We start from the raw sequence: 22,103 nt of genomic DNA on the forward strand, positions 1-22,103 counted from the left end.
AACCTTGTGGTTGAGAGCCCACTGGCCCATGTGGGAATCGAACCGGCAGCCTTCGGAGTTAGGAGCACGGAGCTCGGAGCACGGAACTCTAACTGCCTGAGCCACCGGGCCCGCCCCATCCCTTCACCTTTCTCACCCAGCCCTCCGGCCCCCTCCCATCTAGTAACCATCAGTTCTCTGTATCTATGAGTCTGTTTCTGTTTTGTTTAATTTGTTCTTTAGATTCCACATATAAGTGAGATCATATGGTATTTGTTTTTCTCAGTCTGACTTATTTCACTTAGCATAATACCCTCTAGGTACATCCATGTTGTCGCAAAAACTTAATTATATTGTTATTTCATCTTCCCAACCCTACACCTGGCAAGTTTCAGGGGGGTTAGAGGGGAAAGAATGGGGTTATCTGGGGCTGGGGCAGCTTTCCTGCAGAGATACAGAATCCTGGAATCCTCTTGTCCCCTATGCTTTTTCTTAAGGCCTAATGAGCAAATTCAAGTCCAGTCCACTGCTTGTCCCTACCCGCCCTGCACAGGCTGCCCACCTCCAGGAAGCTTTCCTGGCCTATAAGCACCCCTACCGAATCACCCTGGTCCCGGTTACAATTCAGCTTTCTGTCCCCACCCCAGACACCTGAATCATAGTTTTCTAGGAGTGTGCATGTTACCACTCAGAATCTTCTCGGGGCGTCTGACACGGCAGGGAGACTGAGAACCACTGTTATGTTTCACACAAGCGTACTGTATAGAGAGTAGTACCTGTTCAACTAACAGGTGAGCACATCAATACATATTTGCTGCAGTCCACAAACGTGCCCCTTCGTAAGCCTCACCTGGGGTGCTTGCCAATATACAAATTCTGAGCCTTTCCCCTGTTTCTGAATTGGAAGGTGTGGGTGGTGTGGAGCAATCCACATTTTAATAGATTTTTAATCAATGAGTATAGAGAAAGCAGAAGATTTTGAAACGAAAGGCAACAACGCCTTCCCTCAATCCCATGGGGTGAAGCTGTGTCTGTCTAGCCAGGTAATGCTGTGACCGAATAAATGCATTTATTCCTGGCCCAGGAGTAAGGGGTATAGACTCGGTGTAGGCGGGTAGGCACCCAGGGCGTGTGAACAGACAAAGAAACGTAGCGCCAGATGCTGGAGGGGAGGCGGCACGAAGTGCTTGGCCCACAGATGGGGGCGGGGCCCAGTGCTGTCCGCGAAGGGGCGGGGCCGGCTGCGGGGGCGGGTCAGTGCTCAGACTCGTTCAAGCTCGCCAATCCGTGGGCTCGTAGCAGCCACGCTCGCCGCCTCCCGCCGCCGCGCGGAGAGCGCCGCGTTGCTATAGGCCGGCTGAGGGTTCTTCCGGCCGGGGGACGGGCTCCGCGTGGTGGCGGGAAAGAGGCAGACGCGTCACCTCCCGGGGGACCCTCGGGCCGGGGACGGCGGCGAGTCTTGGGCCGCCCGCTTGCGCCGTTATGGACGCGGCCGAGGTGGAGTTTCTGGCCGAGAAGGAATTAGTGACCATTATCCCCAACTTCAGTCTGGACAAGATCTACCTCATCGGGGTAAGGGTGCGGGCCGGGCATCTGCCTCAGGCCGGGGCGGGTGGGCCGCCCGGCTCGGTCCCCAAGTCGAGGATGGGAAGCTGGGTGGCGGACTCGGTGTGCCCGGACCTCGGGGGACAGCGTGGAGGGGGGCGGCGGTAGCCTGCGCCTCCTAAGTGATCTCGGACGGCCTCCCCGCAGCACCTCGGGAAACACGACTCACGCGGGCTGCCCGGCGTGGCCAGCGCCACCGCGCGAGTGCAGATGTGGAGCTGCCTTCCGCGGCTCCGTGACCCCCAGGGCTTGCATTTGGACTGTGATTTGTACATCGCCCTTTCCCTGATTTGACAGCAGCAAAGGTCCAGTAATGCCTTTGGCTCTGCTTTGTCTGACGTGGGTTTGTTTTTCCTCTGGCAGGGGGACCTGGGGCCCTTTAATCCTGGCTTACCAGTGGAAGTGCCTCTGTGGCTGGCGATTAACCTGAAACAAAGACAGAAGTGTCGGTTGCTCCCTCCGGAGTGGATGGATGTGGGTAAGAATGTGGGTGGAGTCCCGGAAGCCTCCATGGTGCACGGAACAGCTGAAATTAAGGGGTCCAGGTTCCCTTAGAGTCAACTGACCCCTATTACTGGTGTGAATTTGGGGTGTGTATTTCAATTTTAGTTCAGATTTTGTTTTTAAGCGATTTCAACTTGCTTTAAAAGTATGATATGACCTTAAGCATTTTGTTTCCATTTTTAAAAAGTATATAGGCTAACATGTTGAGTAGTAGTGTCATATCCTACATTACGGAGAATGTGTGAAAGTAATGCATTATCCATACAAGGGAATATTATTCAGCCATACAAAGGAATGCTGCCATGTGGATTAACCTTGAAAACCTTATGCTAAGTGGGAAAAAAAAAAAAAAAAACAGACAGAAAGACCATATATTGTATTACTCCATTTATATGAACTGCCCGGAATGGGCAAATCCACAGAGACAAAGTAAATTAGTGGTTGTCTAGGGATGGGGGTGATGGAGGGATTGTGGCGGGTCCTTTTTGGGGCGATGAAAATGTTGCACAACTCTGAATATACTAAAAACCACTGAATACTTGAAATGGGTGAATTGGATGGTATGTTTATGCCTCAGTAAAGCTGTTAGAGCAAAAAAGAAAATTTATCAAAGATGCAGACAGACTTGACCCCGTCTATCCTTTGTAGTCTTCTCCCCACCTCAGAGATGTGAATGGCTCGTTATAGCAAAGAATCTTAATTTGGGGGGGAAGTAATGGGCCGTGTACAATTTGAAAAGCCCTGATTTTGATTGTCCCCTCCCCGTTGGGAATCACCTGGGGATACCTGCCTCCTAGAAGCAAGGACACTTTCAGCCATCAAATGCAGTTTAAGAAAGGCCTCTTGGGCATTTCCTCCTTACTCCCTGTCCTAAAGGGGTGAATGGCCCGGGTGGTCCTGAAACATAATGGGAAACAATTTCTTCTGTTTTGAAGGGGTTTTTAGTCCTTCCAGGCCTGGCTCTATGAGGGCTGCATCCCCGCAAGGCCCCGTATTAAGATCAGCTTCTGGCAGTTTTGGTCTAAGTGCTATGGAGCAAGAACCTGCCTCACTGCAGGCCAGAGGTTCCTCAGGCTAGTAAGTCAGATAGAAGGGTAAGGCAGTTGTGGCATATGGAGAACAGTACTACTGCTGGATGGAATTGGACTTGGCTGTTTGATTCCATATGATGGGCTTCCAACCCCCAAGACTGGGGTGGTTGTATTTGTAAGTTGACTTGCTCTTCTGAACAAGGCTTATTATAATTTCTCCAGTCACTGTTTATTTTCATCACTTCTTGCATCAAAGATAGAATACTTTGCTTTTTCCCTAAGAGCTTCTGACTGACATATTCTTTTCAGATATATTCTGCCGGCCAAAGCAGCAACAACAATAATTTATACTTTCTCTGAGATTTTCGAGGGACTAGGTCCCGGATCATCTCATTAGTGACACAAATGATATTCCAAAAAAGTGTTTCTTTCCTGTAGTTGTTAGTTGATTGAATAGGAAACACAGGCACTTGGTACATTCGGAAAGTTAAAAAAAATATTTTGGTTATGGTGATGGTAAAATGTATTCACTTCTGAATTTCAGAAAAATTGGAGAAGATTAGGGATCATGAGCGAAAGGAAGAAACTTTTACCCCTATGCCTAGCCCTTACTACATGGAACTGACCAAACTCCTGTTGAATCAGTAAGTACTCTCACTTCTCAGAGCCCGCACGTAAGATGGGACTCACGACTCTCATCCCGTAGCGCTTACCCTTCCTTTCCTGTTCCAAGCTCGGTACAGAGGTGAGTGGTGTTCCTGGCCGCGCGGTTCCTCAGATCAGTAATCCTGGAGTTGTCTGCCCACTTGCCTGGACTCTCTCTCCTTTCCTCACTTTTCCTTTTCTCCTCCCCTCCCGCTCCCGGTAAATCCCTTGGTTCTTTTCATTCTGCCTCCTAATTATCACTTGACACCAGACCTCAGTATGAACCTCCATCATCATCTCCAGCAGTGGCCTTTTTCATAACTGCAGATATATTTTATTAGTAAAGCGTTACCCCTTTTTCTTCTTTGGGATGTGCATTTGAGTTCTTGCATGTCTGACCCTGAGCTATAAGAAAAGCCCACTAGTGGCAAAAATGTGCTGTAGTAAATCGCTTCCCTACGTCCTGTTCTGGCTCCCCATCGGCTTCTCACTCATTCACCGTGTTGGAGCCAGAGTGGCCCTTTAAAGATAAAGCTGCCATGTGACTCCCTACTCCTCGGAGCCTTTCCAGGGTTTAGTTTGAAGTTCTGATCGTGGTATTTCAAAGCACTGCGTAGTCTGGTTTCCTTCTTCCTTCTCTCACGACTCTTCTAGTTCTTCCCTCTGATTCTCTAGGTTCCAGGCTCACGTTGGCCTTTTTCAATTTGTACATACCGTGTTTCCCTGAAAATAAGACCTAGCTGGACAATCAGCTCTAATGCATCTTTTGGAGCAAAAATTAATATAAGACCCGGTCTTATGTTATAGTGAAATAAGACTGCGTCTTATATTAATTTTTGCTCCAAAAGATGCTTGAGAGCTGATTGTCCAGCTAGGTCTTATTTTCGGGGAAACACGGTACCAAGGTCCTCAGGGCTTTGCATATACTATCCCTGCTGCCAGTAAGTCCATGTATGCCCTGCTCCGATTTTTGGTTTAGCCTGACAGATGCTCCCTTCCTGTCCTACCTGTCCTCTTGGCATCTCTGTCCACCTCCATAGCATTTGTCAGTTATAATATTCTAGTCACTTGTCTGGCTGTGCTCCTCCCCTCCACCCCCAGTTCTAATGGGCAGGACCTGTGTTGTGTGTACTAACAGTTCCTGGTGCTTACGTTTGTTGAATGAATAAATGAATGAAATCAGTGGAGGGGACAGGCAAGTATGGACAGTTTTGCTTGGGACATACTTAGAATGTAATTTGCAAGATGTCAAGCTTTTGACACCTTTTAATTGACGGATTCAAGAGCAGAACTAGACGAAAACTTGGGGCGCTCCCCACTGCCTGCTGTAGAGCAGCAAGCGCCGGGGCGCACTGAATGGCACTTCTGTGCAACTGAAAATTCAGGGTACATAACACGGACTGTCCTTTACTTGGTATGAAGCTGCGATTCACAACATATTTAGCGTCTTACCAGATCGGGGAGAGTCATGTAGGCTTGAGTTCCTGGTGTAGTTGGGGAGAGATGTGACCCTGGATACAACCCTGCTGCCTGGGGATGCCAGAGGCTGCTAGGCTGGATGAGGGAAAATTTACTAGGGAAGAAGGAATAGGAATGTGAAGGGCATGGCATGTTTGGGAAGCAGAGCTGCTGGGGCAGACAGACAGTATGTGGGGGTGGGAATGCGCAGGCTTTTATGTCAGGAGAGGACCCCTGGGTGTTCAGGAAGGTGGATCTGAGAAAGCCTTCTGCGGCACCGGGAAGTGACTTGGGAGGGAGAATCTGGAAGCAGAGGTGATGGGCCTGTTCATCTTTAGTTTTTGAAGTTCGGTATATTACGTATGCAGTTCCTATTGAAATCTTTGTCTTGAAATCCTTTAGAATCCATTCGCTAAGGGACCTAATTGTATTATACCTTTGTTCTGCAGTTCCGTTAACAAGGAGCTAGGGTCCTTTCTTTCACCTGTTGTTCAGTGCAAAGGATCCAAATGTTTGGGCTTTAAAGTAAAATCCACTACATAAATTTTATACCACCTACTAATCAGATTCTCCATCTACTGATCATGAGCTAATTTTAGCATGTGGAGAGAGATCATTTCCAGCTTATCCTAGAATGCCTGGTGATGGACGATGTTGGCTTCTGCTTTTATTGTCATTTTTTCTTTCAAAGGTTAGTTTTAAAAAGAATCTCACACAGGAAAGCTGTGATCACCCCTTGCCGACTCGGGTTCCAACTTTTACCCAGAATTCATTATTAATAGGTGTGCTCAGTTAATGCCAATATGAAATGTCTTCTGTGATTTTTGTAAACATATTTTTGTTTTCTCCATAGAATAGGATACCTACCGTTCAGGGCTTTTGTGAGGATAGAAATGCTGTGTAGTGCTGAGCACAGGGCCTGGTACAGAGCCGTCAGTTTCTTTCCCTGGTGGTTTGTAAGCCCTTGGATAACCGATGGGATGTGAGCAATAGAAGTCATGACCTCTGAGCCAGCCTTGAAACAAATTCATTCCAGATGGAAATTCTACAGCACAGGACACTCAGTTATCACTCAGTGAGACAGAGGATGTGCAACTTAAAGCTTATTCTCTGATAATTATTGTAGGAAACAAGTCCTGTGCCGTCTGCCACGGGACAGGTAACAGCACAAATTCCTGTGTGGATCATGGTCAATTCTCTTGGTACCAAACTAAACTGCAAGAAATTCTTACATTTTAAAATTGAAAACAAAGCAAAACAAATTTTGAGTCTAGAACAGCTCATGTATTTTGCCTGAATCCAAGCAGCATTTTTTAAAAAGCCACTTCTAGCTGGATATTGCTTTCGTTTCCCAAGTGCTTCCTTACGCGATTGATTTCACCCTTTGCTCCCTTGAGTGCTTCAGACAACGTCCCGAAAGCAGATGAGATCCGGACCTTGATCAAGGATGTGTGGGACACGCGCATTGCCAAACTCCGCGTGTCTGCTGACAGCTTCGTGAGGCAGCAGGAGGCGCACGCCAAGGTGGGTGTGTTCCTGGCCTGCACCCCCCTGCACCCCGCCCCCGGGAAGGCCCCCTGCTGCAGGCGGGTTTCCTATGGCACTCTCCCGGGTTAGGCCATCACACGCAGGGATTACTGGCTGTGCTTTTTAAAATGATTGGTTTCTTCTTTTGGTTCAGATTGAACCTTTTTCTCAAAATTAGAAACTCAACCAACCCAGTCTGTTTTCTCTTGTGTTTTAGCTGGATAACTTGACCTTGATGGAGATCAATACCAGCGGGGCTTTTCTCACGCAAGCACTCAACCACATGTACAAACTCCGTACAAACCTTCAACCTTCTGAAAGTGCCCAGTCTCAGGACTTCTAGAAAAAGACCTTTGATCTGTCAAAGAAAGGCCTGGTGTCTGCTGGCAGGTTTCCCAGGTGGTATGTGAGTGCTCTGGACATGGCAGAGGTACTCACAGTTCTGGAGTTCTAGAACCATTTTTAAATGTAAGAAAAACGTGTAATGAATCAAGGAATGGATTCAGAACATTGTTGGAAAGCAACAGGTTTGCGCTTAGTTCTTGAGAGATCCTTTAATCCCACATCTGTGTCAGGAAGCCAGCTGTTCTTTTATAGGGAAAGGGAGAGCTTTGGCTTTTGGCAAACAAATTCTCCCTAGCAGAGCCTCAGGGCTCCTGCATGGGACGGTTATGTGGGTGAATGTTCAGTGATGTTAGGCATTGCTTTTAAAAAAGATACAGTTGAGTGGTGCTGTGGCCTAGGGCTTTTTTCCCCCCTTGATCCTGATCTCTTGGGCTAAACTTAGAATCTACAGAGGTTGCTCACCGAGGATGGCAGATGAGTGGCTAGTGACATTGACGTGTTGATCATGTAAGCCCTGATACACTAAATAAAGATGGAACGAACCCAATCTCTCTGCTGGGTTTTTCTCCTGCTACTAAGTAGAAGGAACAAGCCATGTGACTAAAATGATCTGACAGACAAAACTGAGGTGTGTTATCAGGTGATTGTAAACTGCAGACAAACACTGCATGTCTCTCGTTCTCTTGGCTCCTTCTGGTCCAGGTTTAAAGGGTTGCTTATCAAGGGGAAAGTCAGTTTTTTTCCCTATTAATAATTCCATGTTATTGAGTGCATGAGTAAAGCTGAAGAAGAAGAAGAAAAGTTGGACCTGTAACGCTGCTCTTGATGGATTTTGGGGAAAGACTTATAGGTAGCAATAGTTCAAATAAGGGTCAATTCTTTAAGAGAAAAAATTTTAATCGGAACGTCTTGGAATTGCTAAATTCCTTGTAGAGATTATATTACCTTGAGAGGGGAAAAGATTGTCAGAGTCGTCCAATGAGTGGAAGGTCTGTAACCATCTGGTTTTCGACTGTGGAAGCAGGAGCATGTTCTCTCGAGGGCTTTTAGAGAGGGTACGTGCAGGATCGAGCCTGGAGAATATGCTGCTACTTGCCCGTCAGTGTTTCAAGTCCAAACTTACTTCTAGTTATTTGAGCACCGTTTCTCCATTCCACATTGGTCTGGATGTCCCGCCAATGGTTATTTGAACACTGAAGGGCCACACCTGGGGGGATTAGGACCCAGGGACAGAGACCTGGTCTCTGTCGTTTAAAGTGACTGTTTTGAGGGTTGCTTTCAGATTACAGGACGTGCCTTTTCATCTCACTCTTCTAGAAGAAACTCATGTTACTGCAGAGGGTCAGGAGTCGTGTATCTCAGGTCTCGCCCCTTATTACCGTGCTCTTAAAACCCGACTGAGGTACAGCTGACTCTGTCTTCCCATTTTACCTGTAAATCTATATAGTTGTTGAACTTTTTTTAAAAATAAAAATGGCCTTGTTTTATAATACAACATAAAGAAGATTTTCCTCTTAACATGATTTAGGAAGATTTTATTTTTTTGGATGTTGTCAGAAATTACAGCAATATATTCATAAATACCTAATTACTACATTCAACAAATAATATTACAATACAATTAATTCAAACAAGTACACTTAGAACAGGTTTAATTTCACAGCATCTAAACTGCCCCCAGAGTGACCGAGGCACCGCTCCTCCTTCCTCCCATGTACTGGTTTACTGTTCTAGCGATTAAGCACAGGGAACATACAAAGTAACACAACCAATTAGCACGGTCTTCCTCAGGTCAAGGCCGAGTTAAGGAGTTTGTTAAGCGCTGGATCAAAAGGGTGGGGACAGGCTACTGCAAGTAGTAAGAAAGTCAATAGCTTGGTTACTTGAAAGAGCATAGGGATTGTTGCTAAGTGGCTAATATACACGTATCTAAGAGTAACAGAATCAGCCTGACCATCTCCATCTTGTGGTGAATCCTTGGAATTTTCTACACTTTAAAACACATGGCTCAGAGCGAAAGGGAGTATCTGATTTAATTTTGGAGATTTGGCAGCAGTGTGAGCTACTTGAGGAAACGACCATTCCATGTACAAACTTAAGATGTCCTGTGGTACAGAATTCTTTGCTGCTGAAGTGTGTGGGCTCCTTTGAATAGTCTTTGAATTTCCTTACGGGGATAATCTATTAAGAGTGTTAATACCAATTAAGTGTTTTATTTCCTTTACAATATAAACTGTTGAAAATCCTGTCTTGGTCACTTACGAGACAATGGATTAAGAATCATGATTTTTTTTCATGTTAGTTTGGCTCTGATTATATGAAAACAGAAAAACAGCTCATTTTCAAACGATCAAGTTGTATCATGCCAAGTTTTGGGGAAAGCGCTGGTTTGTTTCTAAAGATCTGATTCAATGTGGAGCCACATTATTCAGCTTTGGAAGGTGTCCCTCACCAGTTAGTAAAATCCCCTTCAGAGGCCAGATGGCAGCCGTCTCCTCCGGGTGCTGTAGGAAGCACATGAGGTCCTGAAGGGGCTGTGAGGTCCTCACGAAAATACTGACACAAAGGTTGCACACTCAGTTCTGGAGCACATTTGGTATACTTTTAAACTCAACGTGTAACAGCTGAATAAAAAGTGTCAGAATGCCTGTTTTGTTACGCCCAACCAGAATCATCTGAAAATAAGTGTTTTCAGATCATAAAATTATTGGATGGAAAAACCATTACTGGGTACTATGCCTGAGTGGTGCACTTTTTTCAAAAGACACTTTACCTTTTTCTTAGTTTATTCAAGCTGTCTTTCTGGTTTATATTTTCTGATTGTCATATTACTTGAGCCCAAGAATATTCAGAGATCTCCAAAGATGAGTGGGAGTGTGGTGCGACAGACTGACAGAGAAGCTCAAAGGCAAGGTGAAGGTGGTGTTTTCAAGTGGAAGGGGAAAAAGCAGTTACTAGCTCAGTGACACAGCTTCCACCTCCTGGGCAGAGACCTCCCCTGGAATGGCACTTTCCCTTATCCCACAGGCCACGACCTCCTCTCCTAACAACACAAGCCCACGCATGGAAGCTCCCTCCTCGGCTGGTAAAGGGACGGGCTGTGCTTTTCTTCCCCATCGAGTTAGTAGATCCACCTTTTACGTTAGCCAAGGCCATTACCAAGGCTGATCAGCCCAAGTGTCCAGACATTTTCTGTGATGGAGGAGGAGGGCTGGGAGTGAAGTGCTAAGATGTAATGCTTAAGCTTTCAGACCAGAAACAGCGAGCAGACTTGAAATAGAGAAATAGTGATATTCTTTCTGCCCTGATTGTTGGCAATAGAGCTCTCTCTAAACAGCTGTCCCCACCTGTGGAATATGTTGCTCTGTCAATGTCTTTGCAGGGGAGGAGGCCCACAGAACAGCCCTCAGTTCTCGGCAAGTCGTTTCTGTGGAGAGGAAGGTGCTTGTTGACTGCTGATAATACTGGCGGCACTTTTTGTCTGAGTTTGCTAATAACTGGAAGATTCTTGGCAGACATACAAAGCAAACTGTGTGGGAACAGATAAAGCGACACAATGCCATCTGCCAGCAAGCTGTTTCGCACAGCTAAGGTCTGGGGCGGGTGCGGCCACCGATCGCATCGAGTAGCCGTCAGGAAGGTCAGCCAGCCCTTCCCCTGGGAGGAGGGAGGTGTGATGCTCAGGCCGCCTCCCTTTCCCCTCCCCCCTGGCAGACCAACCACTGGCTGCTTTGGCCTCTGGTTCAAGCCCATTCGGGCAAGAGATACTTTCTTGATCTAGATTAAACCCTGCCTGAATGAGCAGTAACTGGGACGAGAAGGAAACTTTCCCCATTGCTTTGCATTGATCTGATCACCCCAGTTTCTAGCTGCTCCTGTGCTTGTCACAGTCAGTTCAAAAGGAGGAGTTCAGCTCAGACATCCTACTTTTAGGCTTTTACAAAGCTCTGCATCTAAATAAAGCCTCTAAAGTTTCTACTTTGCACCTGTTCTCAGACTGCTGTAAGACACCTTAGAATTCTATCACAGAAACCGCTCACTTCCTGAAAGGTTTTCACAAAAGCCCCACGTCTGTCTGTGCACGCCCAGGTGCACACACTGTCTGTCTCGTTCACCACAGACTAGCCCCTCCTCACTTAATAGCAACTGGGTACATCTGCTATTTGCTGTCCAGAGCTGAGGGGAGGGGGCAGAGGAGGAGGTAAGAAGTAACGCATGGCTTTCTACATCATTTTCTGGTGCAACTCAAAAATGAAGTGATCGCATAGGCGCCAGTGGTAAGCTCTTTTACTTTTCTTCTTCTTTAATTTTTAAAAACACTTCAGTATTTTAATGTCCTGACCAGCAGCAGTACAAACACTAAAAGCAAGTATTTTTTTTTTTGCCCAGAAAAACAAAACAAAAAAAAAACAAATCCCCCAAACAGGAAAACAAACAAACAAAAATCCCCCCAAACCACATATTAAAAATGGCAGGCTTTTTATAACAATAATTAAAGTAATAAAAACATACAAAACTTTGTTTTTTTTAATATATATACACAGTACAAGGCTGAAGCACCTTTGACTTTTCTCTCAAAATTTGTATGAAAACACCCCCACTGCAGCAACAATTTGGTGGGTGTGAATATATGTATACATAGCTCTGTACATTTCCCCCACGGAGTAATAAAAAGGTACCTTCAGTTTGTCGATTCACTTTAGGTAAGAGCTTTTCCAGGGAAAAGCCTTTGGGTGAGGCTTCGCTACTGTTGCTTTGTGTGCTCCTAGGACCTTTTGCTTTGAAGAAAATTTTGCAGAAAAGTAACTGAAACAAATAAGCCCTTTACTTAAAATGCACCCCGTTTTCATTCAGCCGAAACTGGTCTCAGTTCTGGGGAGGACTGAGACAGACCCCAAGCTCCAGCAAAAGCAAACTTGGGTCTTGAGGCAGAGTAATATGGCAACACAAGAAATAGAACATAAGCCGTTTGATCCAATCTTCCGCACCCAGGGGCTATCAGTGATCAAGTGTTAGTGTTGGTAATGGAGCTTTCGTTTTCAGATTAAAAATAGTGACGAGGGGGCAAAAAGAAGAAAACCGCCTTTAAAAAGAAAAAAACTATGGGCGTCGTCCTCCATTGGTTGCTCGCTGAATTACAAAGGTGATTCAATTGCGTTGAAGTCAAGGCGAGTTCGTTCTTTTTCTGGAGCCTGGAATCCTTTGCTTCATGCATGGCACATTCTTTTTTATTTTTTTTAAGCTTCAAACCTCCCAGTGAAAAATATTAAATATTCAAGGTAATAAAATAGATAATATTTCTATACTATAGGTTCGGCCTAGTGCAAGGGAAACCGTCACCTAGGATATCCCTTAAAGTAACCCCTAGGCCAGTGCATTGCAGGCAACGCGAGGCACTTCAGTAAGTGATCCAGTTCCACCTGGATTCGCTCCCTTTCCGAAACAATCTTCTGCTTCTGGCTCCTCAACTCCTGGGGAGGGAGAAATACACGTTCAATAAGCTCGTTCCCACGATAAGGAAACTGATGCAGACATGTGCTGTAGGCCACGTAGAAAAGCAAACCTTCAGCACTTTGAAAGCATCTACTTCCCCGCTCAGTGTTCTGACAGCAGCCTTTGGGGACAGTCTGTCTTGGTTCTTCCAAAATCTTGGATTCTCGTAATACCTACTCTCAGAACCAGTATCCACTGTAGTCTTAGCTTTAACCCTCAGATTTTAAAAATTAAGTCCTAATACTCTCAAACTTTTGCTGCTGCAGGAGTGGCCAAGCTGTGCACACCTGATCTGAGACAAGCCCCAAGGGAAGAAGCCCGCAGGGGCTGTCACAGCTGGAAGGGCTGTTGAGCCAGGCTGCAGGCAGGGACGGAGGTGCTGAGTTCTGCCTCAGCAGCTTTCCTCTAGTAAAATTCTTACTTCCTCCTTAGCAAATTACAGCAGGGTGTGTGTGTGTGTGTATAGATATAGATATATATAGCATCTTTGCCCTTCCAGGATCAATAGTCTGCAAAATTCACGATACCTCCCTCCTTAACTAGGGTAATTAACTCCTGAATTTCCCCCTCAGACTACAAGTTTTCAACTCTTAAGAGCAGAATCTCCCCTCAAAACTTGTCTGTACGGGTGCTCTTGAACCCAAACTTGAAAGATTAAACAAACCAAAAAAAACATGATGTGTTTTAAGAAAAAACCCCAGGAATCAGTTTTCATTCTTTGTCTCGTGTGGGCGGCCCAGGACTCACCGCCATGCTGTGGGAGAGCTGCTCTGCTGCGACGCTGAGGCTGTAGTGCTGGGCCTCCAGCCGCCGGCACTGCGTCTGTAACACCTGCCGCTCCAGATTTTGCTCTGAAAAGATACGTGGCGTTGATACATTCTCCGTGTACCGGGGCCACAGGCCCTGGCGAGGGTTTCCCCTCGCTAGTGCAGCCTGCGGTCTTCCCCTTTGGACCACAGGGCTCCCAGCTCTCTGAACTGCGCTGGTAAATATGTCAGTGTTACTAAATTAAATCCAGCCCAGTGAAATAAAGACAAAGGATCGAGCATTGAAAGGCAACTTAAGGGCTAGACATTAGGAAGTAATTAAACGTGAACTTATGGCCTTAAAATGCATTTTTAAAAAAGATTTTAAAAAGGAGGTTAAGCTTGCAAGTTTTTAAGCTGCTAGAAAAAGTCCAGAATAAATGAAGTTGAAAGTATAGTTTTAATTAGTGAAAAAATCCCTGCCTTTCCAAAGGATTCCAGGTCTGGTTTTCATAGGAGAGTGACTTCAAACCTATAAAGATTAATCCCTGCTTTGTATGAAGCATTTCAGAGAATGAAAACCAGGGAAGGCTACCTGATTTTACAGAAGCTAGAACAATCATGACAGCAAACTACAGTAAAGTGAATGCCTAATACCACTTAAGAACAGAGATGTAAAATCTTAAAAGTACTAACAAGTCTGAATTCAGCAAGAGAGAAGCAACATCAGGAAACATGAAGGTGAAAAAAAGTGTCGTCATCTCCGTGCACACAGAATACATCAGTTAATCTTCGACCATCATGTACCATAAGCTCAGCAGCAAATGGGATGCTTTAAGGGACTGAGAAGCTGCACAACACAGGAGCCCCCTTAGCGCCCCTATCCGACAGTCCAGCCGTCCTGGGCAATGCAGTACACAATGAAAAGCATCAACATTCAAAAGGAAAGGACTTTTAATTTGCAGAAGATCTGCTCATCTGTGATTACCTAACAAATAAGGGATAACAAAACCTAAAAATCCACCATAACAACAAAGTGGTATCTAAAAACAACCTAATAAAAGGAAGCTGTTCATGGAAAAAAACCAGCAAAAGCTATTTAATACAATTTACTACCATCTTTATAAATGCAGTAACACCACCATCCAAGAAGTCAGTTCTTCCCAGATCTGTAAATTCAATGCAACCGAAAATTCCAACAGGGATTTTTTGGGTGGAACAAACAAGGTGATCCTAAAATTCACGGGGGAAAGCTAAGGGCCAAGAACCAGCTGAGAGTTAGAGAAGAACAAGTCAGAGTGAGTTGCTCCAGACAACAGAGTTGCAAAGATGTGGCGTGCCACGGGGTCAGGCCAGGAGACTGCTGGCTGGAGAACAGCACCAGACACCCCTGGGCATGGTGAGGATGCCGCATGATGGGCTTGCCCCGGGGGGAGGAGGGCACCCAATGAACCACCAGGATAACTGGCTGTCCAGGTGGGAAAGATGAAGTAAGATTTCTACTTTAGCTCATACACAGAAATGGAAGGCTTTCAGAAGGAAATGCGGAGTAATACGTCCTTGGGGGTCGGGAAGGAATTCCCAAACAAGGCACCAACAAACATCAACCAGAAAAAAACGATGTAGTTCCCTCCATTAAAATTAAAAAAAAAACAATGCTACATATTGCTTCTGAATACTTACGAATGTACTTAAAGAATAACATGTAAGGAGTGATGGACAAATTCAAAATAAGGATTCCATTTGAAGGAACAAAGGCAGCAAAGTAGGAGCTGACACTGGCTGTGGCTCCGTGGGCACCCCTTTTGTTAGTCTATGTCTCTGATTTTAAAACGCTTATTTCAAAGTATCTGAAGTGATTATATTTATAATCAAGTGTTACTTAATAATATTTACAACACAGTAATATTTGATAAAACTTCTGATATGGCAATGGATTAATTAGGTGGCAGCGGCCTAGGTTTTACTTGTCCCCGCTTGTCAAACTGCCAGCACTGCCAATGCCGTGAGGATGGTGAATGCAGAGCGGCCACCGCTCACCCCGTCAGAGGGACCAAGAGCCAGGAGCGCTGAGCACTTGTCACTGCTCTGCTCCCAAGAGGTTCTTCCCAAGGAGTCCAGTCCCTCTGCCTGTTTAACTAGGAAGGGAAGGGCTGGGCACCTCCACTTTTCCCTGCATCAACTCCATAGCACCCCGGCCTCCACCTAAGCTAGAAGGGGCCTTGCAGACAGCTTGAGGAAAGCGAGGGGCAGAGAAAGGGGGTGGTGTACTAGAAGCACAGTGAGCGTGCCAGAGCTCCCCCAGTGCCCACGCATTCATGGGAGGGACGTGCCCGATGCCTGCCCAGATGGGGTGGAGTGTGCCTATGAAGCTGAGAAGAAAACATTCTCGTGGCTGAACAAAGTGCTAGTCCAGGAGGATGACAGCCTGTGAGGGAAAATGCCACCAGCACTGAGGTGCTGAAGTGGTGTGAGGCGGCGTAGCCAGTGACCACGCTTGGCTGTTTGGGGTTTAGTTACGTTGCATCTATGAGTGTCAGGACTGATAGATTTAGAAGCACAATGGAAGACAGCAGAGAGCAAGGCCCCTGGGCTGTCACACTGAGTACTGGCAGGCCGCGGGTACTTAAATTTCTACAGCTGAGAACGGCCTCAGGTTTGTCCATGAGGAATTACCATGTTTCCCCGAAAATAAGCACTAGCATGATTTTTCAGGATGAAAAATATCCCTTGAACATAAGCCCTAATGCATCTTTTGGAGCAAAAATTAATATAAGAGCCGGTCTTATTTTTGGGGAAACACGGCACCACTATAAGTAAGCCTAGGTACCTGCAGAAGCCTGAGGAAGCCCTTGAAATAGGCAAAAACAGCTGAGGAAAATTTACCTTCTAGTATGTGTATCTAATAGTGTCCCAGACAATGAGTGCCTGTGCGATCACTTAGAAGCAGTCCCCAATGCTGGCAGTGAAATCCTGCCCTGATTGGTCTATTAAGCTTTCTCTACTTTCTTTACTGGGCCCTTGATAGGCTCCCCACTCCCCTTTACATACCTTCTATATGTTCCTGGTAAGCTTCAAAAATTGCCTCAATCCCTTGCCACTTGCGCCTGGGGGGTTCCTCGTCGTCCTCTTCTCCGTCATCCTCCTCCTCGTCTGAGTCCTGGTCCATCTCCTGTGGGAGGGGGCCTTTCCTCGTGGCCGGGGGCTCCTGCTGTCCGTTGTGCTGGGGCAGAGGGAGCCGGCTCGAGGACTGCAGCTCCGGAATGTTGTAGTGGACGGACGTGTCGACTTTGTGGTTCTGCTCTGCAGACAGCACAGCTGCGTTCCCTGGGGAGGAGAAACAGGCCCGTCACAGAGCCTGTGGGGACCTCGTGCCGGGGGAGGAACAGGCAAAGTATGGCGGAGAAGGGGCCGGGTACCCTGCTTCGGGTAACAGAATCGGCGTGACTGCAGGCCTCACAGCAGACCAGAAGATGAAGCAGGTAGAGGCCTGTGCCTTTCAGAGCGTCTAGACGGCACCAGAAGGAATGGTTAGAAAGAGCCCTGAAGACAGTGGCAGCGGCACAGCTGCGTTCCAGTTGTGTGTATGATCTCAGCTAAGTTCATCTCCGAGCTTCTGTGAAACGGTGGGTTTGAGCTTGGTCTACAGTTGGCCCTCAGTGATGGTCAGCCCCCCTCCTCTCGTGAAACAGGTGTTCCAGTCCCTGAGCATACCTGGTGTTCTGCCCTCTACTAGGGCTTCGCTAACTGACTGACGTCGGGGCCCATCTAGACCAGGTCTGCTCTGTCTCGGGGCACGGCCCTGCTGGTGCTGTTCTGACAGGGACGTGCTGCCTCCTCGTGTACACAGCCTCGTAGAGCCCCAAACCTGCTCAACCAGTGCACTTGGACGGCTCCAACTGGTACTGACTAGATGACTTTAAAATCCTGAGGGGACGGTCAAGTGTAACGTCAGGAAACGGTTGAAATAAAACAAGGCAAAGGAAAAACATGCCCGAGAGCCACAGAAACACCTCCGTGAGGTGTGTCTTAGAAGGAGCACAGAGGTATTTAACCTAAGTCATGTCATCAAAACCCTTTCCTTCTTGAAGAATATTCGAGTAAATTCATGACATTCAATAAAGCACTCCTCATTTTGGGGGAGTCTTTTTTTTAATCACTGCAAAGAACGCTGCCCTTTGCTTTTTGAGTTATGATTTCATCTGTTGGCAGCATTAACTTACGTGAATGATACTGACACAACGTCAGTATTGTCAGCTTCTACAGCTTGTAGTTATAAACATTTTAAAATGGTTTGGGCATAATAACCAAATTATTTTCTTCTGGCTATTGGCATGTACAAAAATTAATTTTATACCCAGTCGTTATTTACTCCTCGAAGATTCTTTTCTAATCAATTTCAAGCTTCGATTCAATGGGGATGAAAGGGAGCGGCCCCTGTTCTCCAACCGTGACTCCCACCAAAACGTGTAAGAGAAGTGAATCTGGGGGCTAACACGGGGTTAGAGCAATTCTTAGGGCACAGCAGGCTCGCCAGGCCTGATGGAACAGCCTGAGTCTGCTTATCCAAAGACGGAGAGGTGGGTCTGTGTGGGGGACACTAGGAGACCACTCAGCCACAGGACACGTGGATCCTACTGCCAGAAAGATACCTCCCTTGGCCTTACTGAGATTTAGGAAGCGCTTCTACTAAACTCAGATGGCATCGCCTGAGCACCTGCTAGAAACGGAGACTCCTGGGCCTCACCCCAGGCCTGCTGAGGCAGAATCTGCTCTAATGACCTCCCAGGGGCACACTCGAGTTCCCGAGTGGCCACGCCCGTGGCTGCCGCTGAGTGACGGCTGGTGCCCTCCGCACATCAGCCAACGTTACCGGAACAGGAGCAGCGCGGGGGCGGGCAGGCTTCTTACCTTTGTGCTTCTGCAGGGCCTTCTGGGTGGACTGCAGCACGGACTCGTGGAACTGATGTGCAAACTCTTCCGCCATGAAGGGCTCCCATGGCTTGCTCTTCCCATTGATGCTGTGTGACAGCGGCACGGGAATGTCCTTGGGCGCAGGGCCCCTGATGGAAGGCAACATGCTCAGGCTCTTCTTGCCTGCGGGGGCCTCACTCAGCCTGGCCTTCTCGCCACTGGCAGGAGCCGGCTCCTGGATTCGCGATAGCTCCTGGGGCCGGAGCTGTTCCAGTCTCCCAGGCTCTGTGGCCTTTGGGACGTCAGCCAGGGAAGCAGCAATACCCACAGGCTTCTCCATATCCAGAGAGGCTGGCTGCGTGGCTGGTTCTTTTAGAGACAGAAAGCGAGGTAAACGTTAAGAACTGCAAGTGACCAGGCGGACCCTGACCGCTACAGCTTACACTGAACAAAGACCTAGTACAAAGGACCAAGACTCAGGGGGCCATTTAATTAAATGTCAGTGCGCATCATGTGTCTGAAGACGGGGTGTGGTAGCAGCAAGTCCATCCTTGAAAGGTGCCCCAGGAAAGCATCTGGGAAGGAAAAGAAATCTGAAGGAAGAAACAAGTCGCTTCAGACCATCCCAAAGGCAGGAAGTTATGTAGCCCAACCCGACAAGAAAGACCGCGTGAGGAGTTGAGCACAGGGCTGGACCATAAAGATTTCCTGCTCCATTCGGCAGCACAGCGATAGAGAATCAAAGCCACAAAAGAAAGAGAAGGTGTGAAAGCAGGTGTTGGAGAGGCCTGGAAGGCTGAATGAACAAGACAGACAGGGGAGAAGAGTGCCCAGGAAGGGCCGACAGGAAGAGCAGAGCCGAAGCAGTGGTGCTGAGACCTGGGACACAGGGCTTCCGTGGCTCAGGCCACCACTGAACTGACGGACGTTGGCTACAACTACAGACCACCAGACAGAGTTTTGTGGAAGCCGGGACCCTCCCCCTTCACTCTCTGAGCCTTGACTTCCAACTCTCATGGTCCATCCTGAGGAAATCCTTCACCATTGTGCAGAAAGCTTCTGTGAGAGATGGAGAGAAGCACATCCTGTCTCCAGGAGGCAAGATTCATGAAGACCTTGAACGGTCGCTTCTGACCCTGGGCAGCCCACACGACAGTCCTGGGCGGTGGCGGCTGGGGCTGTCCTTCCCGCCCTGGGCCTTACCGCTCAGGGAGACAGCAGGACTGTCCCTCGGAGAGTTTCTGAGTGAGTCTGCCACTGCTGCTGACAGTGTCTTCTGCTTCATGGCATGGAGCATTTCGACAAGTTTCTCTTTGTCTATGAGAAAAGCAGCCTGAGATTAACAAGACAGTTGCATCATTTCTGAGAGGGAAGGGGAGCAGGATTCTAGCCCAGGCTGTGACTGGCAGGCACAAGTCCTTTAAACCAAGAAAAACACAAAGAAAGCACCACAGGGACAGGCAGCGTTTAAAGGAAGAGACCGTCATCTTAGAGCGAGCCCCGATTCCTCTCCACTTTTACTTCGTAACATTTCAGGTGGATTCCAAAAATAGCTGTGTGTACGGCGATGACAGCTGTATGAAATAATGGGTACCTATGATCTTCCAAGGTGACTTCTGAGGATGCATTCTTATTTAAAAGACAAAAACGTTGGCCCTGACACAAAGAAACAACCTGAAGACCAACACAGCTCCTCTGGAGGCACAGGCTGCTTCCAGGTACGTCCTCCTCCCCCTACTGCTGGCACGTGAGTGCGGTCCTCAGGATGGTTGCCATTTACTGAAAAGGAACAGACCCCTGTGACGTCTGATGCCACAAATTCCTGTTGCAGTGGCACTTTTTGTGGAGGCTTAAATGGCCACATCACTGGTGGTTTCCTTTAGGAATTGAGTCAGGCATAAAGATGCTTTTTATAAACAGCACGATGCGTGTTCCCAGGGCTTTGTACCGGTAATCAATGCATCTAAGAGAAAGCGAGAACGCCAGCTTACTGGTTCAAGACAAAAAAGGAAAGTGCTGCACCCCAGTAATGAAGTGGAAGCAACTGAATGACCAACAGACACTTCGGCTTTCCTTTGACTTCCTTTCAGAGAGAGGTGACCAGGTGTCACCAAGGGACACGTGTAAGTATGAAAGGGAACACCCCAGATAGGCCAAGTTCTCACCTAAACCAATGTCCAGGCATTCAGTGAGTGTGTGTGGGGCAGACCAATGAAGCGGACACCCCCAGAAAGTATTCAGACCACACCACGTCTTCTACACTCTGGATTCCAGCCCAAAGAGTCAGCCCCAAATGGCCGACCTGGAAGCATCTCTCAGAGCAGGCCACCCACCCACTCACAATGTGTGTCGGCTCTGCCTGGTGGCCAGACCACCCAAGCCTGCCGCCATCAGAACACGAAGCCCAGTCAGTGGGCCATGTTAGTGACCCAGCAAGAGACAATGCCCACTACCATGGAGCATGGCGTGCTCTGCCATAGGAGGGCACACCTGTGCCTCGTGCCCTAAACCCACCTTCTCAGGTGCCAGGAGATAAGACACGTGACAAGAGCAGCTTTATATATAGACCAAACACAAGCAAGTTGTCTTTTCCATCCGGGAAGAAACCCCAGAGAATGGGGCACTGTGAGTGTCAGATGGAGGGAAGGCGGACACTGGGGCAGGTGTGTTGAGAGTGGAGGCCCTACCTCCTTGGGGAGCCAGAAGGAGTTACGAGAGGTCCGGGACCAAAGTGTTTTCAGGTTCTGCCTGGAATGTGCGTCCAGGACGCCCCCAGGAGTCGATGAGCCCCACCTGCTGCTTCAGAAGCTTCTAGTGAGCCCCACCCCCGCAAGGCTCAGGTGAGGCCCGCCCTACCTTTCCTCTTCTCAGCGCTGATGTGTGTCAGGTTGAAGATGGTCAGGAACTTCTTCTTCTCTTCGAAGTTGGGGCTGTTGTTCATCTCATCAGGACTGTAGCGCGTGAACAGGACCGGCCTCGGCGAAGGTGTCTGCCGCTTGCTCTGAATGGTCGGAGGCGAGGGGCTTCTCTCTCCCAGCATCCGCCGCCGCTTCCTCCGCTTCTGGGTCAGCAATTCCTCCTTCTGCTGTTGGGTGGTCAAGCCAAAAAGTTGCAAAAACTCTAGCTTCTAGATTGGGAAAGAAAACAAATGAGTTTGAAACCACCAGCAGTGGTGTGACTCCACTGTCCCCGGGGGCCCCTCCTGGGGTCCTCGAAGCCCACCCACGCGCCGTGGCCTTGGAGGACGAGGACCCTGACAGCATGCAGGGCACCTGCGGTCAGCGGGATGGGAGCACAGGGCATCCCAGCACATGAGGGGCCAACGGGGACAGTGGCAGAGCCCAGAGGAGGCATTAGTGTGGGTACAAGCCCAGCCCATAGCCTGACTCAGCGGTGCCGAGACCCCAGATACCTCGGAGGACGTGTCCAGTTTGAGAGGCGGCTGCTCAGCCACGCAGCGGAGGTGGGCCCGGACCTCCTCTTCGTCACTCTCGTCATAAGAGTCATCCAGGTCGTAGTAGTATCCTGGTGGCAAGGACAGATGCGTATTCAGCCGTGTGAGTGTCTGTGTGTGTGGTGCGTGTGTATCTGTGTGTGTGGTATGTGTGTGTGGTGTATGAGTGTCTGTGTGGTGTGTGTGTGTGTGTGTGCAGACCTGTCCATCACGCTAAGCCCCGCTGGCTCCCTTGAGCACCTCAAAACCCGGATTCCTTTCAACCAAGGTGGCACAAAGTGTATTAACCCCTAGTAATCCTGGAGCTTCTCAGGGATGGCAGGTGGGGGCACGAGGCAAGCACCAGGCTTGGCCACAGTCCTCAAGCAGCCAGGCGGTCCCTGGGCCAACACCTATCCCCAG

At 48.0% G+C, this 22,103-nt stretch overlaps 2 protein-coding genes across 6 annotated transcripts in view; one reads left to right on the forward strand and one right to left on the reverse strand.

The window, feature by feature from the left end:
* Positions 1 to 1,338: 1,338 nt before the first annotated feature.
* Positions 1,339 to 7,641, forward strand: GINS2 (GINS complex subunit 2). The gene is made up of 5 exons (XM_019747107.2): positions 1,339 to 1,551; positions 1,948 to 2,062; positions 3,664 to 3,763; positions 6,620 to 6,746; positions 6,967 to 7,641. Exons 1-5 carry the CDS (start codon positions 1,462 to 1,464, stop codon positions 7,090 to 7,092), a joined length of 558 nt encoding a protein of 185 aa, XP_019602666.1. The 5' UTR covers positions 1,339 to 1,461; the 3' UTR covers positions 7,093 to 7,641.
* Positions 7,642 to 8,614: 973 nt separating this feature from the next.
* The window catches only part of GSE1 (Gse1 coiled-coil protein), a 419,721-nt gene continuing 406,232 nt past the window's right edge, over positions 8,615 to 22,103 (reverse strand). For 3 of the 5 annotated variants that reach the window (XM_019747106.2, XM_019747103.2, XM_019747102.2), the window contains 7 exons: positions 21,660 to 21,772; positions 21,104 to 21,374; positions 19,451 to 19,564; positions 18,245 to 18,616; positions 16,385 to 16,660; positions 13,335 to 13,438; positions 8,615 to 12,565 (listed from right to left, as the gene is read on the reverse strand). In XM_019747106.2, the coding sequence (XP_019602665.2) occupies positions 12,431 to 12,565; positions 13,335 to 13,438; positions 16,385 to 16,660; positions 18,245 to 18,616; positions 19,451 to 19,564; positions 21,104 to 21,374; positions 21,660 to 21,772 (1,385 nt within the window). In that variant the 3' untranslated portion in view covers positions 8,615 to 12,430. The remainder of the gene's footprint in view (positions 12,566 to 13,334; positions 13,439 to 16,384; positions 16,661 to 18,244; positions 18,617 to 19,450; positions 19,565 to 21,103; positions 21,375 to 21,659; positions 21,773 to 22,103) is intronic. The other 2 variants (XM_019747104.2, XM_019747105.2) reach the window with 2 other exon arrangements.

The sequence above is a fragment of the Rhinolophus sinicus genome, linkage group LG11 (assembly GCF_036562045.2).
Source record: "Rhinolophus sinicus isolate RSC01 linkage group LG11, ASM3656204v1, whole genome shotgun sequence".
Taxonomy (NCBI): domain Eukaryota; kingdom Metazoa; phylum Chordata; class Mammalia; order Chiroptera; family Rhinolophidae; genus Rhinolophus; species Rhinolophus sinicus.